This window comes from Hippocampus guttulatus, chromosome 15, assembly GCF_054856545.1.
Source record: "Hippocampus guttulatus isolate MCC_2025c chromosome 15, RoL_Hgut_1.0, whole genome shotgun sequence".
Lineage (NCBI taxonomy): Eukaryota > Metazoa > Chordata > Actinopteri > Syngnathiformes > Syngnathidae > Hippocampus > Hippocampus guttulatus.
In genome coordinates, this window is record NC_141275.1 from 6,069,822 (window position 1) to 6,094,040 (window position 24,219).

Genomic DNA, 24,219 nt, shown 5'->3' on the forward strand with positions numbered 1-24,219 from the left:
CCAGAAATGTATGTAATTTAGGGAGCATTTTTCCCCACATCACGGTGCCATATGGTGGAATATTGCACTGATTGGCCTCATACTGAATGAAGGTTGTTCCCTCAAAAAAAAAAAAAAGTCTATTAATAATTACCACCTCGGGCTTCCCTTAAGGACTTTAACACCATCGAAGTGGACAGAGTGCTGTTGCACAATCGTCCACTCGGAGGAAAAAATCGTGACGCCTGGTGAAGCGGCTCAGCTGTCAAGAGGAAACCCCAAAGTCGGTCACTGTACGATATTTCTTCATTGAAAGAAGAAAAGCAGGAGGTTCGTCCTGATCGTCGCATTTTTGTGAATGGTAACACGGACTGAAAACGCGACAATGGCGGCTAACTGCAGAGTCCGTAAAGTCGTCGCCAGCGACCTCCGCGACACCTCCGAACCCGAGGCAGAACACGCTCAGTCACCTGCCAGCGGGCCGGCGTACGCGCCTTTCACCTATACGCAGGTCATCCACAGCGGGCACTTTATGGTGTCGTCACCCCACCGCGACGCATCACCGGGAGGCTTGAAAGGCGGACGGTGCCCGAGGTACGATTTCGACACGGTGAATCGGACCTGGTGTCAGACGTACCGCTACGGGCCGTTCAGCTCCGGAAGCCTGAGCATCGACCCGACACTAACCCGCCTGTTTGAGTGCATGTCCCTGGCCTACAGGTACGTGGGCCACTCCAAGACCCCGACTGCACGTTTTAATCATTTTTGGCGCCTATAACTTGGTTTTAAAACGTACTTCTACGGAAATCCGTTTGAGCATTTAGTCGCTCTTCTTGATAACGACTTCAAGATCCATTTACTAGTGCAGTGTTTCGAAAAGTTTTTACGCAAAGCAAGACAGTCCAGTTTTATTTATGTAGCACGTTTCACAAACAAGGCAACTCTATGTGCCTCACACACGCCAAGACACATTTACAAACTCTAAAGTTAACAACATTCCGAAGCAAAGCAGAGAATACAGAAATAACTTACCGATACAAATATTGCGCAAAACGTAAATTGACACCATTTAAACACATTAATCAAACTTTAAAAACATTTTCAAATGAAGTAACGAAATACAATTTCGAAAATAAAAGAAAAATGATTTAAAATTGTTTAGAGGACCTTATTGAGAAAAGATGCTAAAAGTTTAACGTGCATGTTAAAGCATTTACATGTACAGTCAAGTATTAATCATAATAAAAATAATTCTTAGTTCTCACCACCAAAATCACCAACATGAAAATAGTGAAGCACACTGTAGTAGGTGTTAACTATAAATCCCCAAAAACTATATTTTACAATCTTGAAAACCACATTTGAAACATGGGGAAAATAAATATACTGTACAAAAAAGTGACAGGAAAATTTTACCTAAGTAAAAGCTTAAAAGCAGTTCTTAAACATTATGCAAACATGTACTAGTGATGGACAACTGTTGGCCCGTGACCACAGTGAGTGGCCCAATTGGTAAGAGGAAACCAAAAAGGTTTTTAATTAATTAATTTATATTTTGAAAAAAAAATTTAACGAACCCTTTTTAGTGGATTTGGAATGATATGCCGGACAAACATACTGCCATAATAAACTTCGAGAGAGTTGTTTTGTGGAAAAATTCACAAAATGAGTTCTTGCATTTAATGTTCATTTCTTTGTTCAGCATTTTGATCCTGTTCTTGAATGGTATTTTCATGCTAGAGTTTCCTTTGCACTGAAAAACAATACCGTCAAAAATGGCTGGGATTCCATGAGTTAAAAAACATTCAATTGGTTTGTTGATATTGTTCCAGACTTGTAAAAGGTGATCATGTTCGTGTGCGCGCGCATGTGTGTTGCTCTTGTTTGTTGTGCAACCGCTTGGAAACTTAACCACAAACTGGACTTTGATTCTAGTTGGCCGCACGGGATAGATCTGAGTAGGGCTGAGGTAATGCAGAATTGTTGCAATGATACCCCTGTCTCATTTTGACACAGTGTGTTTGTCTTGCTTTTTTTCTTTTTTCATAGAGCTTTATTACAGGTTTGTGCTTTAACTAAATTAGGCTGACTAATCATCTAAACCACAATATTTGAAAAGGTAAATGACCAATACTGCTCAGCTATCTATTATGTGATACAAGGCCTGCTCCCACGTCAAAGTTAACTTTATTTAGATAATTGTTTCCATCTTAAATTGCCGTTCTCTCCCCTCCACCCACCCTCCCAATTATGTGCCACAAATATTTTTTATTAACAAGACTCCAGTACAGTGTTTTTCCTCCTGCAGCAAATTGCCGTCGTGGCTGTTTTGTGTGTGTGAGAACCCCTGATGCCCCTTCGTTAGAAGCATGTTGAAATGTGCTCTTCGGCTTGGCTTCCTAGCAACTCTGTGAGTGTCTCACATTAGCCGTCTCTCTCTCGATTCTGTAAAAGCAGAGAGACTCTGGCGAACCCAAATTAGCGAGATGCAGTCCCATTAGTCAAGATCGGGACAGCTTTTCAACAAAGACATTCATCAATGTCACCGCTTTAAAAAAAATGTTCGAGTACCTCGAAGGGGGAATTTGCTGTGCTAAAACTTCTTCAAGTGTCTGAGCAAAGTCATGCCTTTCAATAACATGTGCAAGCACGATTCTCAAATTTACAGACAACGCATATCCAGATTCAACAAATGCTTAGCTAACATTAACACAACAATAATAAAATTAGTCAGAGCTACTCTGTTGGTTGCATGACTTATTCTTAACGATGTGTTTCTATAACACTAAATGGGATATTTTCTGGGGGGGGGGGGGTGGTATTAATTAATATTGTATAATATACAATATTAAAAATTAAAAAGAGCTGATTGTTGCTAATTGTTCTTGAAGCCCCCATACCTCTTTAAGGCAACTCCTATTTTCACCTTTGTCTGAGTTTTTAATTTTCTGGATGTGGATTTCCCACAGTAGATTCAGCAAAGCTCCCGAAGCCCAAACTCACAGGTGGCTACCCAGAACGAGGCTGTGGGGGCTGTGCCGGCTACAAGTGGGCCCAGGACTCGTGATCATTGACACCTTGGTTGCCATGCCTTCTGCCTCTTGTTGAATGTTTTTCCTCAGGCGTGATGGTTTCTTTCAATTTTTTTAAGGTTTGAAAAGGAAAGCAGCAAAGTTATCGTCTTTTTGTTTACTTTCTAGTGGCAAGATTGTCTCCCCAAAGTGGAAGTCGTTCAAGGGACTGCGGTTACTGTGGCGAGATAAAATCCGTCTAAACAATGCAATTTGGAGAGCATGGTTCATCCAGTGTGAGTCTTCTCCACTTATAAACTTCTGCACACGAAAGTAGCATCATCTGTTCAGAATTTGTAAAGTGGCGATTTCTGACGACTGTTTAGATGTGGAGAAGCGGAAAAATCCTGTATGTGGCTTTGTCACCCCATTGGAGGGATCTGAGGCAGATGCCCACAGAAAGCCTGAAGTAAGTAACTGGTGTTATTGTGGATTCCTTTTGATGCTTTCCATAATGCAACGGTTTTATTTATACAGGCGATTGTACTAGAAGGCAGCTACTGGAAGCGGCGAATTGAGGTGGTCATCAAAGAGTATCACAAGTGGAGGATATATTACAAGAAAAGAGTAAGTATTTGGATTTTCTCTTTCTTGTATTTTTTTTCTCCACTTCCACCTTTGACCTGTTATCTTGTTGTTCCTTTACAGCTTCAAAAAGAGAAGGATGGCATTCTGTCAATGCTGCAAGAGGTATGACAAGTTCGAGTCCTGCTGTTTCATGATGTCACGTTCAAATGTTCATTGGAATAGATGTAAATGTATGGGACTATAGTCACAATTATAACTTTAGAACGATTATAGTCCTTGGTTTTATTTGAACGAAAAACTAATTGATTGTATCAGCGATGTTTTTCAAGGACAGGCATATGGCTGAGTAGAAAACCTACTATGCATTTTGGGAAGTATATGAAGTCCATACGTGGATTTATTTATTTTTCAAAGAACATTTTTCTTCACTCACGTGGAAGTTTATCCGGCAGATGTTGTTATCGACAAGGTCATGTTATGTAAGTCTCTCCGTCAGGAAGAAATATACAGTAGGCTTTGTGGAACCAGCAGAGGGTACAATTAATTCAGGTTCATCTGTTTTACCAATTAGCTGTGTAAACTGGCTGCTGGTCAAATCCAAAGTGAACAGGAAGTGACAGATGTTGGTCAGTGATGTTCGCAGCCAGTCTCGCGAAGTGTCATCCCTTCAGGAAAGAAGAAATGATGAATTGCGAACGCGCCTACTGGTTTTGCCTCACAGTTCTGAGCTTTGGGATTTGGATCCAGCCCGGGGCCCTCCAAAGTGGAGTTTCCATGCGCTAAAACTTGTTTCTCTGGGTATTCTCCCCCCCATTTAAAAAACAAAAACATGCTTATTATGTTAAATGAAAACTTCAGTTGTCATATGCGCCTTGTGTTTGGCTGGCAACACAAACATGGAGTTTGACCCTTGACAGCTGAATTTGACATTGACATCGGCCTCATTTTGGCTGTTGACTTTTGAATGCAGCTGCAGTCCAACGTACTGTACGATCAGCCACACAACTATTTTTACCTCGTGGGTTCAACCTCAATCAGATAAGTGGAAAGGAAAATTGCTTTGCCTGAGATAAAAGCGTTCACAACAGAACTTGCGTCATGCTCCAAACTGACGCATGATCATCGCGAGCAGCAACAATCGCCCTCTTGAAGTGTCATATTTATTTTGTAGGGAAGAAGCGCAGCAATTTAATCAAATCTGACCTATTTCCTGATATGCCTGATTAAAAAACAACAACAACAACAAAAAACAGCACGTTCAACAGTGACGTCAAATTCAGAAACGATCAAAAGATGGTGAAAGGAAGTAGAGGCGGAAGAACGGCAATGAGGACGGACGCTCTGGAAGTGCCTCACTGACAATAGCTTTAAAGTGAGGACACGTGTCTTCTCAAAACACAGTGCAGTGATCAACTGAGCCACCTCACAATTCATTTGTTTTCACTGCTGCCACCTTCCCCATGTCACTGGATGCAAAGATCAAGATCATGTCAAATGAAATCAAAGTATAGATTCCGGTTGATAGGTCAAGGTGCACTAAAGAAGACTGGTGTCTGCTATCCCACTGTATGTCGCCCTATGGATTATAATCTTTGAATGGCAAGTTCCGTACTATTTTGAATCGCATTTGCATTCTTTTGCAAACTCATTCAGAAAGCAGAATCACAGGGAGAACATGCCGATTCCAAACAGGCTGATGCTGAGATTTGAAACCTCACCTCAGAACTGTGAAGCAGATGTGTTAACCACTCTGCTACCTGAAGTAAACCAGGCTTGTCTAGGGACTATATATATGGATCTATGTTGTATGTAAAAACATTTTTTTAGGGAAAACTATAAAAGCATTTTGAAAGCTAGATATGCTCTCTTGGAGATTCAAAAGCAAGGAACAATAATTCATGGACTTTAATTTGATTAAAAATGTGCCTTATTTCAAATCGGCCTTTAAAATGACTCATGGCAACAGTGAAACTCCTCTACAACCAAATCATGATTGCAGCAAGAAATTTTTCACAACAGGGGACTTTTCACTGTAGCAAATTTGATCTCAGATGTAAACACACACACACACACACACACAAAACGTATATGTGAACTCTTTATTTTTATTCTGACAGTGTATAATTATGAGCATACACTTATTTGACACTTCATATAGAAAGAAAAAAAACGGGAAAGAAATTGTGAAATTTACGATCAGCATTCACTTTCACTTTCATCAATTTCTTGCAGAATGTCTTTTACTTTGCTTCCTCCATCTTTCTTTTGTATTACTTTTATCTCGCTTCAAGTGTCGGAGTTCTTCTTTTCTTAACTCCTTGGCATGCAAAGGTCCGTTTTGTAGCCATTTTAGCAATGCAACTTTCGTGTTGCGTCTGAAACTAACAATAACAAATACTTGCTGTACTGCACATGCTTAAAAACCAGTGTGGTGGTTGCTGTTGCTGCTTCGGAGCGAAGCAGTAGGAGTCGCTGTGGCAGGCTGAGGTCAGATTAGACTTTTGCGGAAGGCTTGTTTTCGTTGTAGTGAACCTCGTTGCGAGGCAAGGGCAGAGAAATATAGTTCGTATTACGCAACAGGGGGACTTTTCCTTGTCGGGGGAGTAGAAAAGTGGGAATGGCTTTCATGCATGACTATTTTTTCACACTCGAAAGTGAGAGACAATTTCAGTCTTCACAGTGAGAGATTTACTTCCGTTTACCACACACGTTTTCAGACCATGTGCGCCGTGCCTCCGGAAGTACGATGACACACAAGTCAATCAGTCGCATCGCTAAGCAATGGAGGGGAGTCCTGCGCTGTACGTTTTGTTCATAAGCAAGGTCGCGGCAGCAATTAGCGTCACACGGTTCATTGTAACGAAGGGCCTTTTCACCATTTTGTGGGAAAAATCTGGACGTTATAATGAAGTTTACCTTATAATGGTGTTCGTTGTAAGCAAAATAGTCAAATGGAAAATGAATTACGTGAAATCGGGACTTTGAAATGTAACCGTTATAAGGGTGAAAACGTAAACGTGGTACATTGAAACAAATTTCGACTGTATTTAGTGACCATAAAAACTACTGGTTCATAACTTTCCTTCATTTGATCTCCCTACCCGTTTCCCCAGCTCAATAATGAAAATACGAATGAAATGTACCGACAGGAAATCCCTTAAAAAAAGGCAATTCACCGGAACTAGGAAATTGCAAGCCGTGCGTTTGCGTCTGTGCTTACCGCTTCAGTTGATGGGGGACTTTAAGTCCTCCTTTTCATCCGCACGTGAGGATGACTACTGTCGTAGAATTACATGTAGGTCAGGGACAAAAGACCGCCCTTCTTATTGAAATGGTGAGACGTCAAAATAAATGAACAAACCCAGCATAATGATTACCCGGAAGGGGGCTTGTGCTTTTGAACAGTATGCCCTCTATGTATTTTTCATCATCCACCACACACACACACACACACACACACAGACGCACACAGTCAATCTTTACTCTTTTCTACTTGCACATGCATACTATTCTTCAATGACGGCCAATCAGTTGGCAAAAACAAATTGCAGGAGGAACAAGTCGTGTGCTTAGACGTAATCCAAACAGGACGTCGTCCTCCGGTCTTCCCTATAAATGTGATCTCGAATGTGGATGATCATAATGAAGCGACACATATTGGGCAGAAGGAAAGGCTGTGTAGGGACCTTCTATGTGGCTTTCAGGTCTGGATTTAGACAAGAGGTTGGTACTGAGCACTTTATATCGATACTGTATTTCGTTTTGTGTAGTTCTCGATCTGCTGCGGGGCAGTTTCACGACAATAACACGTTATTTCCGAGCCTTTAAATAGGTTAGGTTGGGGATTGACGATGGTTTTCTCATCTTTTATATGATGTCCTCAAGGGTCAAATCTGCCAGGCAAAGTTGGAGAAATGGTCCAGTCAGCTGTACCCCGAGCCTGAGGCGACACCAGAGGAGGCTCACATGTTTGACCTGGACTACCTTCTGTCTGACATCTCTGACACTCTCTTCACCATGACACAGAAGCAATGCCCCTGGGCCAGCAGCGAGTGGCACAACAGTAAGTAAGCAATCGGTTTTGGCTGCGCCAGTGCCCTTCAGAATAAAACGAAGATGTTATTAAATGTGTTTGTGCTTTTACAGAAAGTGAAAAAAAGTGCTTTAGTGACATTTGCCTTTTATTTTGTTCTTCTCAAAGAACACATTGGCTGGCGTTAGGAGAAATGGCACAGCATTTTGTGGACTGATGAAAGCTGCATTGCTCTGCTTTGCTTTAGAGGCCAAAGAGATTTTATTGGAGAAATCACACAGACCCCCCCCCCCCCCCCCCCCCCAAAGTACGCTTGGTAGAGCAAGCTTCATTATATAGGAATGTATCTCAAATGGGCCTTTTTAGGATCAATCTGAATACATGAGAATATTTTGGGAGGTCATGTTGACAAATGCCGAAGATGAAATGTCCTTAAAATCTCCGTTTTGATGAGATACTGATCCCAAAGTATAAGAAGCAACTTGTTACAAGATCTAATCAGCCAAACCAGTCTCCAGACCTTAAAACAAGTGAGATTTATTTTTTCAACTTAAGTTGTGGCATCGATTTTACAGTGTAATCTGTCTGGTTTATGTCTTTTTCTATAAATTTTTTTTTCCTTTGGCCAAAGGAGCAGTTTGGATGAAGTTGGGTGAAATGTGCTCAGCAACAAATGGCTGTGTTCATCAACAAATTCATTACAGCAGTTGTATTGATTTTATAGGTCACATTTTATTGGAGTGAAGTTTCATAGGACTCCTGAATCACACTCTTCTCTGATCTAATGTACCGTTCATGGTGATATCGTTTCCCTCCTCAGCGTACACGACTAATGCTGACATGATTCAGCCAGGCCTGACTCCTCTGCAACCCAACTTGGATGATTTCATGGATATACCAGGTACTCTTTTTCACCGCATGTGTCTGTTTTCTTTTTTCGCAAATAATTAAAGTAAATCAGATTTTCCCAGTGGATGCACTGATGATTTCTGAACTTGATTATTTGAAATGTCCACATCAGTACGCGTTGTCTTTGTGCTGTTAGCCTATTGATATGACCTTTCATTGACCGCTAATTGACTTGTGGCGCTCAAATGTCCAGACAGGTCCAATATAAAGTGGACACTTAAGTTAATTTATGACTCCAATATTACAAAAGGTGATGAGTGAAAACAACTTTCTTCTGTCACCCGCAGTAGTGAGGCCAAAATGACTGCTTTGCGCACATCATCATGGAAAATAAAATGATTGAAAAAAAAAATAGGATTCTCCTTTTACCGTGCCTTTGTGAGTTTTGCTTTGGCCTTTTCACAGATATCTTCATGAACGCGGGGGTCCAGCCATGTGACCAGTCAGGTTTTGCAGACTCAGGCTATGATGAAATTTCATCCAATATTGCACTTGCCCCTGTTGCAACTTTGCACGCAGCTCCTCATCTATTCATTGACACCCACATCTCACAGGTACTTGCACACGTAGTTATATTCACCGCATTACAGTCTGGCAAATCAAATCATAAGCCTTTTTTTTTTTTCCGCAGGCTGCTTTGTCATCTGATAATTGGCCTCAGGCCACATCATCTAAATCTCAAACAGAAGGTAGCGGACTAAACCAGCATTGTAGTGGATACCACTCGACCACCGCGGCATTTAGACTGCAATCATACACTGATCCCGTTGTCCCTGCTTCATTCCCCGCCAACGTTGAGCAGGTGTTCTCTGCTGCCGTCCCTTTATTTTCCCCATTCCCATGTCACAAATTCGGCTACCACGCGACGGCCAGCACAACGCCGACCGTCATCACTCACACTGCCTCCACAGTGGACAGTACGCAACAGGGACATAGATACCCTCACCCAGGGGACACGTACCCCCAAGCTCCATGCCCCTCTCTCGGCTACATGTCTGACCCGGTTCACGCAGCCCAGCCTCCCGGAGGCACATTGCACCGCTTTGCGGTTCCTGAACAAGTGTCGACCACAGACGTGCGAGGAAAACACAAGCAAAAGAAAGGAGGAGAAATGCCATTCGGTCCACCTGTGGGTCTGTCTTATGCTTCGTCCACCGCCCCCACGAGCTGCCTGGCGAAGCTGCTCTCCACAGGTACCCGTCCGTGAGTGGGAGTTTGTTGTCGCTGTTGTTATTCATCTTGAAAAGTAACATACGCATGACTAACTTGTGCTTGTTTGTGCTTTCAGGGAAGCCAACGGTTGGGTTTGAAACGACTTATGTGACAGTCGAAGGTCAGAAGTTACCATCTTCGAGTGCTTCGGTGAGCACGCTTTTCGCGGCAATGTGCTCGGTGCCACTTATCTCTAACAACTTTCTAAAGTTGTGGTAAAAAGACATGACCAAAATTAACTCATTCAATCCCAGCCATTTTCACTGGAGCAACCCCCTCAATCCCAGCGTTTTACTGGATTTTTGACTGATCTTGCAAAGCCCACAGAATATTTGGTTCTAATGCTATAAACATGGAGCCTACCAAAATAAAGTTTGGACACTCTTCTTTAAGCAGATAAAAAACTTTTGTTTACATCTTTTTCTATTCTTCAGCAAAATGGCGATTCCTGGGCAAAAAACTGAGAAAAAGAGCTTTTTGTAAAAGCATGCATTTCAATCACGCGAGGCACCACTGCCACCTACTGGTCGCTTTTTTACATGATTTACAATGCCAACGGTTTATTCTCAATCACAGATTGCATCAGACCCTCCTCGCTATGATGCAAAAAAAAAAAAAGACTTAGACCTACAAGTACGTCCTTGGTAGGCGGGGCCTAATTTTAAAATGACGTACAAGTACGTCTTGTGTAATGAAAGAGTTTTTTAAGATACAGTTACCATGACAATGTTCTGTTTTACTTCTAGTTTTGTTCCTCCATAATTTTTACCCTTCAGAAAACCCAAGTAAGCACAAGGGAGAACTGAGAGACTAAGGTGCTAATCACGAGACATGAAGCTGCCTTCGATCAGGATTTAGTTTGGCAATATTTGTGTATTGAAAAAAAAGGCATACCCCAAATATATAGGACTATGTTGAATGTCTGGCAGCATAGTGTACTCATGTTTAATATGTCTGCATTACACTGCTGAGGTTCGAGGTTTCAAATCTCAGCTTGCGTGACGTTTGCATATTCTACCCATGCGGATGGGAACTCTATTTATTTCAGGAACTCTGGCTTCATCCCACATTGAAAAAAAAACACAAATGAATGTTTAACTCCCAACTCTGACTCTAACTTGAATTCCATAGTGTCAAATTGACCCTAAATGAGTGTTGGTCCTTCTATACTTGGCGATTTACTCTCGCTTACTTTTCCTCTCGTCCAGTATGCGTACTTTGTCTAACAAATAATGTGTTTTGCGACAGGCTTCCTCCAGTGGGCATGTTGGAGGAGCTTCGTCTCAAGTGCTGCATGGAGCCGCTTGGCATGGAATGACCCCAGCGTTGCGCAACCAGAGTTCAGCTCAAGGTCAAAGTCGAACCTCCAAATGCTCAACAGCGCCCGCCCTGCTCACTGATGAAACTGCTCACACCAGCACTACCCTTCTCGTCCCCAAGACTGAGAAACTGTCACCTGTCCAGCTTTATGGCACAGACAGGAGCATCTTAACAGGTATGCAGCGTAACACAGTACACTTCATTGCTATGGAATATTTTCTCACACTGAGAGGGTTTTTCTCATATTTTGCCCCTGTTATCCATCATTTTTTCAACACCACCACTTGTCTTCGTTGTAGTCACGGGTAATCAGAATCTGTCCTATTGCCTTCAGGCACGACTTTGACCAAACAGCCATTCATATTTTCAAAGTCTTTTATTTATAATCATAACAAGCATGTTTTTGAAATGCATTGTTTTTTTTGGGCTGACTGATAACTTTAAGTGGCCCAGTGGCCCAGTGATTAGCATGTCGACCTCACAGTGCAGAGGTACAAGAGGTTCAATTCCAGCTCCGGCCTCCCTGTGTGGAGTTTGCATGTTCTCCCCGGGCTTGCATGGGTTTTCTCCGGGTACTCCGGTTTCCTCCCACATTCCAAAAACATGCATGGCAGGCCGATTGAGCACTCAAAATTGTCCCTAGGTGTGAGTGTGAGCGCGGATGGTTGTTCGCGTCTCTGTGTGCCCTGTGATTGGCTGGCAACCGGTTCAGGGTGTCCCCCGCCTACTGCCCGAAGGCACCTGGGATAGGCTCCAGCACCCCCTGCGACCCTTGTGTGGATAAAGCGGATCGGAAAATGAATGAATGATAACTGTAAAGTAGTGGATGTCACATCTGCCTCACAATTCTCACGTTGCAGCTCTGGCCTTCCTGTGTTGTTCTCCTGATGCTTGTGTGGGTTTTCTCAATGCATTCCAGCTTCCTCCCACATTCCTCCCTCATTCCAAAAGCATGTTTGCATGTTTGGTTAATTGAAACCTCAAAATTGACCTATACATGTGAGTGTGAACAGTTGTTTCTTTGTATGTGCCATGCGATTAGCTTCGCAACCAGCTCAAGGTTGTGCAAGCGCTAAAGAAAATTTATGGACAGTTTTATGTTAACAACATGCAGTACACAGTAATTTCTACATGCCGCGATTTTGTGACGCATGAGATTAAATCTTTCAAAGAATAGAAATTGCTTGTAACATACCTACTCTTAGTCATTGTTATTGGATTTTCAAATAGATTTTCCAGGTTATCCAGGCCAAACATCGCCCCCAACCCTGCTTGAGAAATCTTCTAATCCAGAATCTTCACATTCAGGTTTTCTCGGATATGGGATGATAGAAATGAGTAAGGTAAATCAATTGTTTTTCAATTGAAAAGGGCAGTGCTGAATCTGTTCGGAAGAAATGTGCCAAGATATATAGACTGTGTGATGTTTAATGTATTCTGTAGCACACAGAGAGCAGGAGGATAACCCACATTTCTGCCGAACAGAAGAGGCGTTTCAACATCAAACTGGGATTTGACACTTTACATAACCTTGTGACAACACTCAGCTCACAGCCAAGCATCAAGGTAGGGTAAAAGGACACAGAATCATGAAATAGTGGGGGGGGGGGATCAGCACGGTGTAATGGCTGACATGCAGTATCTTGTCTGCCTGCTGGCTCAGATCAGCAAAGCCACCACATTACAGAAGACCGCCGAGTACATCAGTAAGATGCAGCAAGAGAAAACTCTGCTGCACGAGGAGGCTCAGAGACTCCGAGATGAGATCCAGCTCCTGAATTCTGCCATCAAGTGAGACATTTAGTTTGGTTGAACGGTGTGTGTTGTGTAGGAACAATGGCTACTGTGTATATACCCCCCACACACACACTTATTTATGTATGTATGCATGCATGTTTATTTGTTCTTGTTGTTTTTTTTGCAGTGCATGCCAACAGCAGCTACCAGCCGCAGGTGTACCCATCACACGGCAGCGATTTGACCACATGAGGCAAAAGTTCCGGGAATACGTCCAGGCACAGACACTCCAAAACTGGAAGTTCTGGATTGTATCTTTCACTGTGAACAAACACAAGAGGCAGGGGTGAAACGTGGAAAGAGAAAACAGATGTCATAATGTTTGAACATTCATGAGTTAACTCAATGCTGTACAAGGGCAAACGGCGTATGGTGACGTAGTGGTTAGCACGTTATCGTCACAGTCAAGAGGTGTGAGGTTCTAGTCTCTGTCGCAAGCAATCTGTTGGGACCTGTCCACCAAATAGTGAGCTTCTCTGACAGAATAGTCATTGACAAACTGAACACGTCATTCATCAATTCTCTGATCCGCATATCCTCACAAGGGTCGCGGGACATGCTGGAGCTTATCTCAGCTGTCTTCGGGCAGTAGGCGGGGTACACCCTGAACTGGTCGTCAGCCAATCGCAGGACAATTTAGAGTGTTCCATTAACCTGCCTTTATTTCCTCAACTTGTTCTCAGTTCAGCATCATCATCGAGCCACTTTTTGAGTCCTATAATGGAATGGTGTCCACTGCCAGTGTGGAACAACTGTGCCAGTCCACTTTGTCCTGGCTGGACCAACACTGCTCTCTGCCATCTCTAAGACCCAGTCAGCCATACACAACTCATCTAATTCATTGGATTCTTGTTATTTCTGTCTCCACTTTAAATTGTGTGTTGTTTGATTCGCAGTGGTCCTGAGTTCACTCCGTCTCCTGAGCACAACTACATCCATCCTAACTGACCCAAGCCTGCTGCCCGAGCAGGCCACTCTTGCCGTCACTCAGGATGAGCCCCCTACCACCTTGGACCACTCCATACTCCACCCTTCTCAAGACAATATAGGCAACATGTGACTGAAAAAAAAAAAGTCCAATAGTCCATTTTTAGACTTGTAATTCTGCATTATTTCCTCTAAAATTCACTGGCTGTTAAAAGAACATATGCCTAAAAATGTCACTTGCATTCTATACTTGTTCCTCAGCCAGGTGAAAAATACAGTGTTTTGATGTTATTTCTCAGAAAGCAGTATGTAGAAAACAGTGTTTATTATTGTGTGTGTTTGAGAGAGAGACACACAGTGTACTTTTGAGTGTTACTCCTATTAAGTAGTAAAAGTTGAAAGTGTACTGTAGTCATTTTTTACGTAGCCCGCCCTAACATTATGAACCACAAGGTTCATAATGAACAATTAATTTAGTTTTTCGTTCAGCACCACTCCGGTTTCCTCCCACATTCCAAATACATGCATGGCAGGCTGATTGAATTGTTCTAAGGTGTGAGTGTGAGTGCTGATGATTGTTCGTCTCTTGTGTGCCCTGCGATTGGCTGGCAACCGGGTTTCTTCCCCGCCTCCCCTCTGCCCGGATCAGAAATCGGATGGATGGATGGTGTAGCACTCTCAGCAAATCGTGTGTTTCTTGCTGCATTTTTGGACTCCATGGTAAGGTGTGGCTTTGTAAAACAATACGCTCTCATGCCCTATGACAGAAACGTTCTTGCGCAAAAAGGCTTTTGAAGCAGAGCATTCTAGTCTCCCCAGAGCAAATTCCAGCATTTTAGCTTTGTGTAAGCTGCATCGTTGTGAAGTAAACAGATAATGCAACTTAATTTCCATGTGCAAAATCATCTTATAATGACCGTTGTATGCAATTTACAGTTGTGTAAATTACCATTGTAATATAAGCCAAAATATGGCATCGGGCAGAACCATTCTATCTCCAAAGTCATCACTTGGAAACTTTACTTTTCACCACTAGACACGAGGGAACTGAAGTGCAAAACATCAAGAAATTAAAAATAAAAAAACAACCTGAACACAGCAGCATACGAAAACCAAATAATTAAACGGAGCATCAAAAACAAATAATAAAGCAACATATTTAAACCCAACAACTCATCAAAAAACCTAAAAACAAATAACTACACCGAGCAAGAAAAAATAAACAGGACGTGAACTAAACTGCCCCAAAATAACAAAGCAAAAAACAGAAAAACGCAACCGTATTGAAAAAACAGAACAAAACAACTTCGACAGTAGCACATCAAAAACACAAACTAAACAAAACCCTCAACATATCTCCCGACCAGTACCTACCTACATAATGTCATGTCGTTATGCTTCGCTTTTTTTGTCCTTCTGTTTGGTTTGTCGTAATATTTGTTTTTTCATTTGCTGTTTTTCTTTTTGTTTGCTTTATTTTTTTGTGCTTATTATGCCTTGCGTTTCGGCGCCACCGTAATAGGTCAAGCCATCACCTTGCACGTCTTTACTCCTCCAGTAGATGTCGCTATCACGAAGGGCTTCACGTTGCACTCTGAACCTCCCTTTCGATAGGGGGCGCTGTCTACAGACTACCTGGATAAAACGTTAATTTCCCCTTCTTCTCTCTTCCCCACAGCTGCTCGGTGAGCTGTCCACTTCAGCACCACAAGCCGAGCACAGGCTGCGGGGACTTTGCTAATGCCGCAAAGGAGGAACGAAGAGGACCAAGCTACGGCTCCACAACAACAGCACCAGCTACCCAGCGCACAAGAGCTAGGAACGCACGCCGATATCGGCTGGGGACGCCTCCGATTACCTGTCCGAAGACTGCGGGAAAGGAAAGGTAAGAGTTTTCGAAGTAGCTTACGTAGGATTAAGTCGGTAATAGTGTGGCATCACCGAAGGAAGGATAACGAACTGGTGTTGTAAATATAGGGTCAGTATTGGCGAACGCGGCGTGTCTGCGTCTGAAAAGACTGTTTAGTGGTTAGTTTTGGTTGACAAAGGCAACACGGACGTGTTGTGTTGTTGCCACAGCCTCCCGTCGCGGTGCAGATGGTGCCGTTCTTGCCCTCGTCCATGTTTCGCAGCCTCCCCTCGGCCAGCTGCCGCTTCATTGTCAAGCCGCCCGCCCCCTCCCCTTCTTTCACCCCCGTCTGTCTCCTCCTCCTCCTCCGCATGCAGCCACGGGACAACATGTCACATCTCTCTTTTTGTTGGAGTTAAATGAAACCAGCCACCGCGTTGTAAATCTCTACTGCACTCACACTCTGATCTCAACGCCGTCAGATAAATACACAGAAAATTACTTATTTACTTGCATGTATTTTACTCTAAAATGACTATAGTTGGTAGAATTTGAGAATAAATTTTACACAGAAAAAAACCCAGTTGCTTTAAAATTCGGGTTGTTTGTTTTTTTACTCGGAAATGCAGTCATTTTTACAAAAAAGCTTTTGAGATTTTACTTGCATGCATTTAGTTTATTAAAAGAAAGTCACACAAGGGTTGAGCAATGAACCACTTTTAGATTAGAAGTCGGCCACTTGAGCTAAAAGCTGAACCACTCCTAATGTGAGTTCATTAAAAAAAAATATATGTATATATATATATATATATATATACACAATATAATCTTTGTAGCTCACGAGCATGCAAAATCAACGAGAATGGTCACAAGATATGTGCACATGCTAACTGCAGATGGATGGTCGGCTTTAGTCATATAGAGATATCAGATTGATAGAATTGATTCAGATGAGCTATTATTGAATGGTGGAAATGTTGGTTGGTATGTCAGTATAGATTCAGATTGCGTTCGGTCCAGACTTTTTGGTCATGGATTTGTCTGGTAGAACTAAAATTTAATTGGAGTTTGAGGATGGCCAATGAGTGGGACGGTGTTGGAAAGAAGTCTTTTCGTCACAATGTGGTTGTGGGCGAGAGAGCCTCAGGTAAGGGAAGTTGTTGCTAAGTTACTAAAATCACTTTTTGAATGAAGTGTATTTGTCAGGGTAGTTTTAATGCAGCATACTTTTACCTCAATATTTTTTGTGAAATAGAAACGGAGAGACCTGTGCCTCGGGTGCAGTCACATGACTCTTTCACCAATCCAACGTAATCGGTTCCACTGTTTGACCTTGTTTCACCAATCACACAGAGCCAAAAGTTGAAGTAGCACATTCCTATTTTATAGTTTCGTCTTTTTGACATTCCTGCCCTGATTGGATAAATAAACAAATAGATCTGAAGTTACTCACCAGTTACTTTGTACATGGAGGACTACCGTACTTTTTACATTTAAGCACCCCTGACTGCACGTGTATTTGGCAGCACATCTGTTTGGACTCAGCTCTGTGTTGTCATTAACCTGAGATTTGCAGCAAGACCAATTTGCCCCGACCACATCCATTCTGCAGTGTTTCCAGTTGTTCTCCTGCATTCGAGCATCCTTCTGGCGGTCTCAAACTGCTCCTCCCACTGTCCTACTTCCCTCCATGCGTGAACGGGAGGACGCAGGGAACAGTTGAGCGAGTGCCATTGGAAGAGCAGCAGGAGCTCCCTCTGCAAATTCTAAGCCTAATAGGTGGAGATCCACGGGGAACATGAGTCAGAGCAATTGAGCTCAGTTTCTACTTGAAACTGCAATTTGGCACAACCGGGTTTTATGCCTGCACGTCAGGTGGCGATGTCTTTGCTTTGTCCAAAAGGCTTGTCGGCATGTGGGAGAGAGGATGATGGACGATATTTTTAGTGCTGTATGGTTTTTGAAGTGTCACTTTCAGAAATGTTTTGTTCAAAGAAATGCTAATGGCATTACAGTACGAAGCATGTAAGTGCATAAAACCCTTCATCAGTCTCCTTCCATTGTGATGACTTGACTGGATATAAAAATCTTGGTTTGAAATGCTCTTTAGCATCCTGGAGGAGTGAAATAGTGACGGGCAACGTCTGCTTCACCTTTCTGAGGTTATGACTACATTTGGAATCTTGGCGTGGCTTTTACAGCGTTTGCTCATTTCGATTCGTTGCCTTTTCAAAGCACACGTCGACGAGCAAAATTATAAGCCCCGTGCTCTCTTTGTTCTGCCTCATCATTGCCAACCTTCTCGCAAGCACACCGCACCGTCTTCTCCTTCTTTGAGGTTATACCTAAAAAGGCTTATCAGTCGAAGCAAATCCCCACCCTGGCCTTATAGCAAGCTTGTCTCCTAGTGCTCGAGCAGACAAAATAGCGAGCCAGTCCTTCCGTGTTCAAGCGTTTCCATTTATAATCGTCCCTTGTGTACCCATATTTTCACAAGAAGTCACACACACACCGTCTCCGCTGTCACAGTGTGGTTTTTGATGTCTTATCTTATTTCAGTTTCAGACCATTTTGTTTCGCAGTGTGTCTGTGTGTGGAAGTTAGCACAACGGGGGGTTACTGAAGTCTTGCTCACTGGATAGCTGTTTTAGGTTTCTATTTGCATTATTTTAAGTATCCCCACACAAACGTTTAGTTATATTTGTGGAATTCTTGTGGTATACTGCTTGGTCATTTCACAAGCCTGTGTGTATAAAATATTTATTCGAAACATGAGCGGATGGATCTCTCTGATGTAGGGGTGCACCGATGATAATTTTCGCAGAATTTTTCATACCTCCACGGAAGGAGATGAGCTCGGTGGAGAAGATCGGTTTTATATTAAGACGCCGGCTGTCCGTAAGTGGCAATACTTGCTGTATTACTGTAGTAAATTGACCCGGGCGACATTTATGTTATGCCAAAGCCAAACACGGTGATCGACCCAAATGTTAATTTTCATGAAGATTGGTAGCATCTGAAGTTGGGTCTTCCGGCAATCCGCTGTTTAAACTTCATTTTCAGAGTTCAAAATTCCTCTGCGGGAAGCTTTTAAGCAACTTTGAAGATCACAAGAACGTCTGCTTCAACTTGTGATCAAAGGGAAATTTAATCCCGCGTTGCACCCCTTCCTCATGAACATGGGCAAAAAGACATTGATTAAAATGAATGATTTAACTCAACTTGTGAAGTTGGCAGGAAGGTGTTGAGAAAGAATTTTGCCCGTCCCACATTTATTCCCAGTTATTCATTTAGGACTCACACGTGCTTCAACTCTATTCCGTCATCTATTTGTGCGATAGCCCTTTTTAAACCCGTCATTCTGTACAACATCTCCCATCTGATATGCTGTCTGTGTTTGAATTTGAGCTGTACAAATAAAATGCCACAGTGAACTGATTTCTTGAATTCTATACACTCTTGAGAAACTGAGGTATTCTATTAGAGCTATGCCCTTTTGAAGCACCACTCGGCGAGTGTTCAAAAGGCACCGCTAGGCCGCTTGTTAGCGCTCTCTGGGACTGTGTGCATGCATGTGGGCGCGTATGTGTGATACTTTCCCCCAGGGATCCCTTTCCTCTACCTCACCAACTTTAAATCTGCCTTAAAGGTCCTCAGAGCAGCGGTCGAGGTAGCGCGGGGGTGGGTGGAGACGGGATGAGGGAGGAGCTAAAATATGACAAGGAATTGTGAGCCAATTTGCTAGGTGGGACTTCACTTGACGGCCAGATTCATTTTTGGATTATCAGTGATAATGCGCCACAAATTTGGCCCAAAACACGATGCTGAGATGACCGCCAGCCTGCTGAACTTGGTGACCATGGCGCCGTGACATCATATCTTTACAGTGCGCCTCATGGTCCGATAAATACAGTATGTGTTTATTTCTATCCGGTGTCATGAACGTCTGATTTTACTCCAGGGCTTAATAAAATAATTTATCTCTGGAAGGGGAGGGCCTTAAATTGTTGAAAGTGATTTTGAACATGCCACTGTAATGCTACATGCACGGCTGATGAGACTCTAGAGAGCGAAACACAATGAACAGCTCCTCAATTGAGGAAATGAGAGCCTCAGTAATCTATTGGTCAATGATTGTCTATTTTTTGGGGTCTTTTATAAAACAATGAAGCGACAAAATCCCTAATTAACATGCTAATTGATCCTTGCTCAAGAGCAGTTACATTTGACTACAACATGTTATTCCAGCAAGAGTGTAATTGCGCCGGAGGAACAGTACTGACCGGGCTTAATGAGAGACGGTCTCTCATCGAGTGAAACCAGCAGCCAGCAGCAGATGACAAAATGTCGTCAGAGCATGAGCAGTGCCGCGGGATACAATTTCATTTATTTGGCCACAAGACAGGAAATAGGACACAGAGGAGCACAGGCAGAAATAAAAGTAATGCTGTGTGCATGAAAATGTGATGCGGAGCTTTGAACTTTGCTTTGCAGAACAAAACCGATTTTTTAAAAAAATCCTCCCATCCCTTTTTCTGCCCTCAAATATGGAGTCAGAATCCAAAGTAAACATTACTCTCATCTCGGCGCTTGTGGGCTGATGGATATGAAAGTCGATCGTCCATGCAGTCCAATATACACTCACTGGACACTGAATGCAAGTCCACTTTATTAACAAAAGAGGAAAAAAAAACACTCCCATCTTTGGACATGCATGAGTAGTGTGTAATATTTTTTGTTTTTACTCCTTTATTGGAGAATATTGCCAATGTGGTCGTCTAGCAAATTGCATTTGCGATCATATCATGGTAAAACATACAGTGTACCAAACATGTTCATTTAGGTTTGCCATTGCTTTATCTTTTATTAAATCAGATCAACCAGCTTGCACTCGGGCATGCCTCTGGTTCACAAACAAGAAATTGCAGCAGTCAAAATATTTTTGGAAATTATTGGAGCGGCGTGATAGCACTGGAGCATGGCCGCGCCACTGAAACTGCAGGGCAGCCCCCGTGTGTATCTATGGTAACCTTCCACTTCAGGGAGAGCGTGAGCAGGTAATTGACATGGATAGTGGCTTGTGAATTATTTAGAAGCTTGATCGGGCATTTGGGTGGCAGGCAGACGCAGCCTGACGCTAGACTGAGAGGGGAGGAAAGTGAAGACATGAGCTGGCATCCCTCATGGCAGTCTGTGTCTCTGCTTGAGTAAGCAGCAGAACAGTTGAGCTGAAGTTTATGCTTGGTCTGCAGTTCGTTATATTGAGAAAACATAAGAATGTTTTCTGGTGAACCTTTTCACGTAGTATCCATTGATGCCAACACCATTACCGTATTTTCCGCACTAAAAGGCGCACTGGATTATGAGGCGCACCTTCAAAGAATGGCCTATTTTGTAATTTTTTTCATACATTGGGTGCGCCGCATTATAAGACGCAATCTACAATGCATCCACTAGATAGAGCTACGCTCAAGGAAACGCCAACCGAAAGAAAGATCAGAAATATTACCGTAATGACCATGCACAAGGCACATCTGATTTTAAGGCGCACTGAAAATGGAAGACTTTTAGGTGCGCCTTTTAGTGCGGAAAATACGATAACTCTTTTAGGGACGGCGGTGAATGCAGTGGACAGCGTATCATGTTATCAGGTTACAGCGTGCATGAAAGGGTTAATACATAAAAAAACAGACCGAGCTATCTGTAGTTTTTATGCAAAATGTTTAGTCGGAATTTAATACAATACATATTGTAAAGTGAAGCTTAACTTAAGGGGTCTGATTGTCGTGATCAGTTTCAAGAAAAATCCTCGAAGCAATGAAAGATTTTTTTCCCCGTATCATCCAACATTGCGATTTCAGATTAATGCGTTTAAGACGCAACTCTTGTTTTTTCTTAATCTTCGTTAGATTTTTTTTCTTTGTTTTACACAGACAACAAAATTTAAAAAAAAGATAATAATAACACTTAATTTTGGTTAGCCATACCAAACACAGTGAGATGTCCACAGTGGTATACTGCATTTAACTGTAGTCACAGTAAACATCCTGGAGATGCACTCATAGCTTTTGTCTTTTATGTTTGCCTCTTATTTTCTTTCTCATCTCCTTTGACAATGCTCTCCTTCTTATCCTTAGGTCCATGTTCAGTGTGGTACTCACCATGTCACCAAACAGCACCGTGCCTACTTACTGTATCACGTTTCAAACAGGCCGACAGACTGGTTACAAGTTTAAAGAACCTTTCATGCTAACTAGAGGACACTTTTTTTTTCCTAGGTGGACCATCATTTTTGTCCAGTCCTGTTTTCAAAATAATTCTGTTGAACCACAATTCAAAAGCAATGTTTGATTTTCATTGGGTTACCATAATTTTCATTTCATTTTTATTCATTAATACTTTTGTTGGCTTCAAGTTCTTGTCAGTTGTGTCCGTGTGTGTCTTTGGCCTAGAGACGAAGTCGAGGTGAGATGCAGTTGAGTCTCTGAGCTGCTCTCATATGACCACTTGAGCCTTGTTACATTTTGAGGAATGTGATTGCGGGCAAGCTCAATTGAGACATTGATTTAGGAATATTTGATGCTGGCTCTATGACACTTCTATTTGCTGCTGGGACTCGTTTAAGTATCTTGTCCAATCTCATGAAAGAGCCTCTATCGCTTTTCTCAACTCATACTTTTAGTGGTTATGGTAAAGAGTGTCTCTCAGCAGTAGGAATGCAATGTAAATATCCGTTTATAGCTGTCGCTCAAACATTTCCACAGAACTTTTCATGTTCCCTGGGTCGACGTCACAAACGGGTGTATAGAAGGCACGGCTTTTTTACTGACAGTGTTGCTTTCCCCTTCAGCCCCTCTGCCGCTTTTCGCATCTGTATTCTGCTCCGTATCTTCCAATATCATCAATTCGCCTCCACAGGTCCTGTGCTGGGTTTAAAGGACTGTGTTGTCGAGGAGAAAAGCCATGCTCTGTGCCTTTTTCATTGGGGAAGAATTTACTGTATGTCTTTGAGGGTGCAGATAAAAACCGCGGACGGTCAAACCTATAGGCAGTCACGTACGCATATATAGCTTTTCTTTTTTAAACTTACTGGCTTAGTATAGTTCTCATTTTAAAGAATTATCTTTATACTCCGGTCACCTGTTATGAGATGCAATGATTGCAAAAGTGTAACTTCTTTCTTTTTAAATTTTTTTTACTGGCTCTTCAGAGATGTATGCCAGAATGCTGTGCAGGAAACAGATGGTGATGGGGGAGGGAAAGGGCAAGGGAGGGGCGGCGGTACATCGTTGGGTGCGCTGCTTGGCCAGAGGATATTACAGCAAGCCTGCATGGACACACTTTGTGAGACTCTTTAATAACCTGGCTGGAGAAGGCCAAAGAAGGACTGTGGCAGTGGCAGATTAGGGGGATGGGATACTATGTTAGCCGTGATCCATTTTTTTCCCTCCATCTTCGAATGTTACAATTTGATTGAGTTATTTATTTTTAGGACGAGTCAGTTAATTTATCCCTGAATAGAAAGAACACAACTCGTACTCACAGAGCATGCTTATGACAGAATAAGAAACAATTTATCATATCGACACATTTAATATTTGACTGCTAATATACCGCTATAAGTCAAAAACCTGCACGAGATTTTGATATATTTTTTTCTGTCTTTTTTTTTTTTTAAACATCATAGACATTTTGACCTAAATTATACAAAAGATTCAAGTGACAGCTGCATGGTGGACGAGTGATATTAGCACGACTGCCACACAAGATGAGAGATTGTGGTTTCAAAATGGGTGGCAACTATTCTAGTGTGCCCCCCTGCCTTAAAATCAGAGATAATTCCCTGACTAGCTTAGCGCCGTTGTTTGCACACGAGCAGTGATTCAGTCATCTGATTGGTTGCCCTCTATGTCAATCAAGTAACGGGATTGATGATAGGTTGACGTAGTGCATTCTGTGCATTTCGCGCCTTTGTTTGAATGGCAGCGCCACTGCCGAGGTGTTTTCAACGCTTGTCATGTGAAAGACCGGGAGCCGCATTGAACCAGCCAAAGAGCCGCATGCGGCTCGCCAGCCGCAGGTTGGACACCCCTGCACTAAGGCATAAAACCACCTGTTGACTTATCATCCTCCACTAACCAGAAAATAGCCTGCGAACGAATAAACAGATGAATAATGCACATAAACCACTCCACAATTTTTGGAAACCGTTGAGACTTGGTGGAGGTCTGCTATCTAGTGAGTTAAGTTAATTCGGTATGTTCAACATAGCTTGTTCAAAAACCAAACCAAATGTAATCTAATTGAAAACGGTTGTATTTTACGATACAAGGAGACGACTGTCCACTTGCTATCGCCCTTTGAAAGACGCGAGCGTTTGCACACTCTAGCCGCTCACTCAATATCGACTTTTTCTGCAGCTTATTTGCTCCCGGTGACATTTTCTGTCTTCTTCTTCATCCTGGTCTGGCCTAAGGCTTTGTGTGACCTTTGAGCTGCCAAGCGTGAGCCCACTGGAGTACCTTCAGCTCACCTGACCTTTTACTCATGCTTTCACATTGCCTATTTTCACCCTTCGCGGCCAATTTACAGCC

The 24,219-nt window shown here is 42.6% G+C and overlaps 2 protein-coding genes across 11 annotated transcripts in view; both read left to right on the forward strand.

The window, feature by feature from the left end:
• The first annotated feature begins 193 nt into the window (after positions 1 to 193).
• On the forward strand, positions 194 to 15,596 carry mlxipl (MLX interacting protein like). Of its 6 annotated transcripts, none has more exons than XM_086130550.1 (19): positions 194 to 699; positions 3,180 to 3,286; positions 3,377 to 3,459; positions 3,528 to 3,617; positions 3,699 to 3,740; positions 7,464 to 7,641; positions 8,432 to 8,512; positions 8,926 to 9,074; positions 9,152 to 9,713; positions 9,809 to 9,882; positions 10,981 to 11,227; positions 12,283 to 12,395; positions 12,496 to 12,618; positions 12,716 to 12,843; positions 12,977 to 13,100; positions 13,533 to 13,662; positions 13,746 to 13,905; positions 14,426 to 14,496; positions 15,455 to 15,596. In XM_086130550.1, the coding sequence occupies exons 1-19, from the start codon at positions 338 to 340 to the stop codon at positions 15,463 to 15,465; spliced, it is 2,835 nt and encodes a 944-aa protein (XP_085986676.1). In that variant the 5' UTR covers positions 194 to 337; the 3' UTR covers positions 15,466 to 15,596. The 6 variants fall into 6 exon arrangements, with proteins under 6 accessions (XP_085986676.1, XP_085986677.1, XP_085986675.1 ...); XM_086130555.1 differs by lacking the exon at positions 15,455 to 15,596 and having other exon boundaries at positions 199 to 309; positions 382 to 699; positions 14,426 to 14,923; XM_086130551.1 differs by lacking the exon at positions 15,455 to 15,596 and having other exon boundaries at positions 12,538 to 12,618; positions 14,426 to 14,924.
• srrm3 (serine/arginine repetitive matrix 3) overlaps positions 15,512 to 24,219 on the forward strand; it is a 57,866-nt gene continuing 49,158 nt past the window's right edge. For all 5 annotated transcript variants that reach the window (XM_086130556.1, XM_086130557.1, XM_086130558.1 and 2 more), the window contains exon 1: positions 15,512 to 15,661. The gene's annotated coding sequence lies outside the window, so the exon portion shown is untranslated. The remainder of the gene's footprint in view (positions 15,662 to 24,219) is intronic.

Bases quoted from the DNA above. Each gene is read 5' to 3' on its own strand.
- mlxipl (XM_086130549.1), top strand. From the start codon at position 338: ATGGTAACACGGACTGAAAACGCGACAATGGCGGCTAACTGCAGAGTC. The intron at 9,883-10,980 runs GTGAGCACGCTT...GTTTTGCGACAG, and splicing joins TACCATCTTCGAGTGCTTCG to GCTTCCTCCAGTGGGCATGT. The intron at 11,228-12,282 runs GTATGCAGCGTA...ATTTTCAAATAG, and splicing joins AGACAGGAGCATCTTAACAG to ATTTTCCAGGTTATCCAGGC.